This window comes from Mesoplodon mirus (genome assembly GCF_964341445.2).
Source record: "Mesoplodon mirus genome assembly, chromosome: 5".
Lineage (NCBI taxonomy): Eukaryota > Metazoa > Chordata > Mammalia > Artiodactyla > Ziphiidae > Mesoplodon > Mesoplodon mirus.
In genome coordinates this window covers 105,578,435-105,581,023 of record NC_138980.1, presented here as the reverse complement: position 1 = coordinate 105,581,023, position 2,589 = coordinate 105,578,435, and the positions used below count along the sequence as shown (strand labels likewise).

At 44.8% G+C, this 2,589-nt stretch overlaps 1 protein-coding gene across 1 annotated transcript; it reads left to right on the top strand.

Moving 5' to 3' along the window:
• The first annotated feature begins 1,658 nt into the window (after positions 1–1,658).
• LOC309803880 (oligosaccharyltransferase complex subunit OSTC-like) lies at positions 1,659–2,315 on the top strand. Its single transcript, XM_082620719.1, has one exon. The coding sequence runs from the start codon at positions 1,693–1,695 to the stop codon at positions 2,140–2,142; it is 450 nt and encodes a 149-aa protein (XP_082476845.1). The 5' UTR covers positions 1,659–1,692; the 3' UTR covers positions 2,143–2,315.
• Positions 2,316–2,589: the final 274 nt, after the last annotated feature.

Sequence of the window (2,589 nt, the reverse complement as noted above, 5' to 3'; positions counted from 1 at the left end):
CGCAGGCTCAGCGGCCATGGCTCACGGGCCTAGCCGCTCTGTGGCATGTGGGATCTTCCCGGACCGGGGCACGAACCCACGTCCCCTGCATCGGCAGGCGGACTCTCAATCACTGCGCCACCAGGGAAGCCCTTCATGTTATTTTTAAATTTAGAACAATTTTAACTATACTTTGCCCATGTGTTCTTGCAGATGAATTTAGATTCCAAAACAAAATTCCTCAGGATTCATTTGCGTTTTAGCCCCTTCTGTATTTGTTTCTCTTCCTCCATAGTAAGAAACTTGACTCCCATTATCATTACTATGTCCTTGTTGAGGATTACTTGCTTGTTCAACCCCCCAGTATGTAACCAGTGTCATTGTTTCCTGTGTGGATGCCTCACACCACAACCCGTGTTCCAACACCCCAGGCCAGGTCTTAACGTCCAGCACTGAAGGGGCCTGGCCAGAGTCTCCTTAACACCCATGCAAGTGCCTTTCTCACAGTGCTCAGATACACCTCACATCATGCCCCCGACCTATAAGCCCTTCCTCTGTCTGTGTAGGCTCAGACTCCTGCTTCTGACTGTCACCCCTTTTCTCCTCCTCACTGGCTTAGGTACTCTGATCCCCACATTGGGTCACCACTCTTGCATAGATACCCTCATCACTCCATTCAGGCTCAGACCCTCTGCAGGGATGCCCTCCTCAGTCTGCTGGGCTCTGAAACCCCATCCAGGGTTCCACTTCACTCCAAGTGGCCACCCCCTCTCCCAGCTAGAGCTCTGATGCCCTGAGTTCGGTGGATGCTCTCTTCACTCTCTTTGGGCTCTGACTTCACACTGAGCTACCACAATCCATGGACTCCTTCCTTCTCTGCTGTGGCTCTGATACTGTGTACTTCCTGCAGGGACCCCTGTGTCACTCCACTTGGCTTCCGACTTCCTGCCCCAAGTCAACCCCCTTACATGAATGCTTTCCTCACCTCACTGACTCTCAGGCTGGGAGCCCTCCTACCTGGATACCTTCCTCACCCTGCTTGGGTTTTACACCTTGATGCCAGTCTTGTTCTGCCCCACATAATAATGGTCTGAATTGTTCAGAAAAGAAAGGAAGAAGGGGAAAGGGGAAGGGAAGGAAAGGAAATGTATTTGATTTTTTTAATCTTCCTTTCCTCCAAAAGTATTTATTAAATGCAATTAACAGGCGAATAAGATTCCTGCCTTACAGGGGTTTACTTTCTATAAGTAACACAAGCATGTAAAGATATTATTGTCATAGTGCAGTATGCTACCACAGAGCTTTTCCCTAGGATGCTGTAATGGCAGGTTGGAAGGACACCTATTCCAACCTAGCGGAGTTAGCAGAGGCCTTTGGGAGGTGGTGGTGATAAGGGAGTTTCCTCTATAAGGGACAGAAGAATCTAAATAGGTGAAGAGGAGGCCAGGGTAGGTTGATGAACCCACACTAACTTTTGTATCAGATTTTTTAGAAATTGAAGTAAGCATCATATTAAAAGTGTTAGGTTTACTAGGAAAACAGAAGTAGATTTATTTAAAAGCCTTTGTTAATGAGAAAAATGTCATTACGGGAAGAGTTTGGACTTTCTCTGCCTTTCTGCAAACCAAGGAAATTGGTTTAAAAATGAATTCATGCCTGTTCCCGGGTGGCGCGTGGGGCTGGCGGCCAACAGCTGACCCTGCTGCCACCAACATGGAGAGTTTGTACCGAGTCCTGTTCTTAGTGCTCGAATGTCCCATCCTGAAGCTGAAGAAGCCACCCTGGGTGCACATGCTGTTGGCCATGACAGTGTACGCTCTGCTGGTGGTGTCTTACTTCCTCATCACTGGAGGAATCATTTATGATGTTTTGGTCAAAACTCCAAGTGTCAGCTCCATGACTGATGAACGTGGGCATCAGAGACCAGTAGCTTTCTTGGCCTGCAGAGTAAATGGACAATATATTATGGAAGGACTCACATCCAGCTTCCTGTTTACAATGGGAGGTTTAAATTTCATAATCCTGGACCGATCCAATGTACCAAACATTCCCAAACTCAATAGATTTCTCCTTCTATTCATTGGATTCATCTGTGTCCTATTGAGTTTTTTCATGGCTAGAGTATTCATGAGAATGAAACTGCCGGGCTATCTGATGGGTTAGAGTGCCTTCTGAGAAGAAATCGGTGGATACTGAATTTGCTCCTGCTAATGAAGTTTTCAAGGCTGTACCAGTCCTCTGATATGAAATATGGAAAATGATGAAAAGCAGCAGAAAAGAAACATCTAGTGAAAACGCAGGAAGCGTATTATAGCTTGGACTAGAATGTCTTCTTGGTATCAAAGAGACAAGCTTATCAGTATTTTTTCCTGCTGTCCTATGGTGACATACCAACGATGTTAAGTGGCATTTTCTTCTTCTTTTTTTAATTTCTTAAAGAAAATATACTTCATTTCTACAACTATAATATTGAGTAAAGTGATTATTTTTTACAAACCCCTTTAAAAAAATGAATTCATGCTGCTTTGAGGGCCTGGAATCTGCCTGAATATGAATTACTACAAACACAAAAAAGAATTTTAAATAAAGCCCTAAATATTTGATAATGGG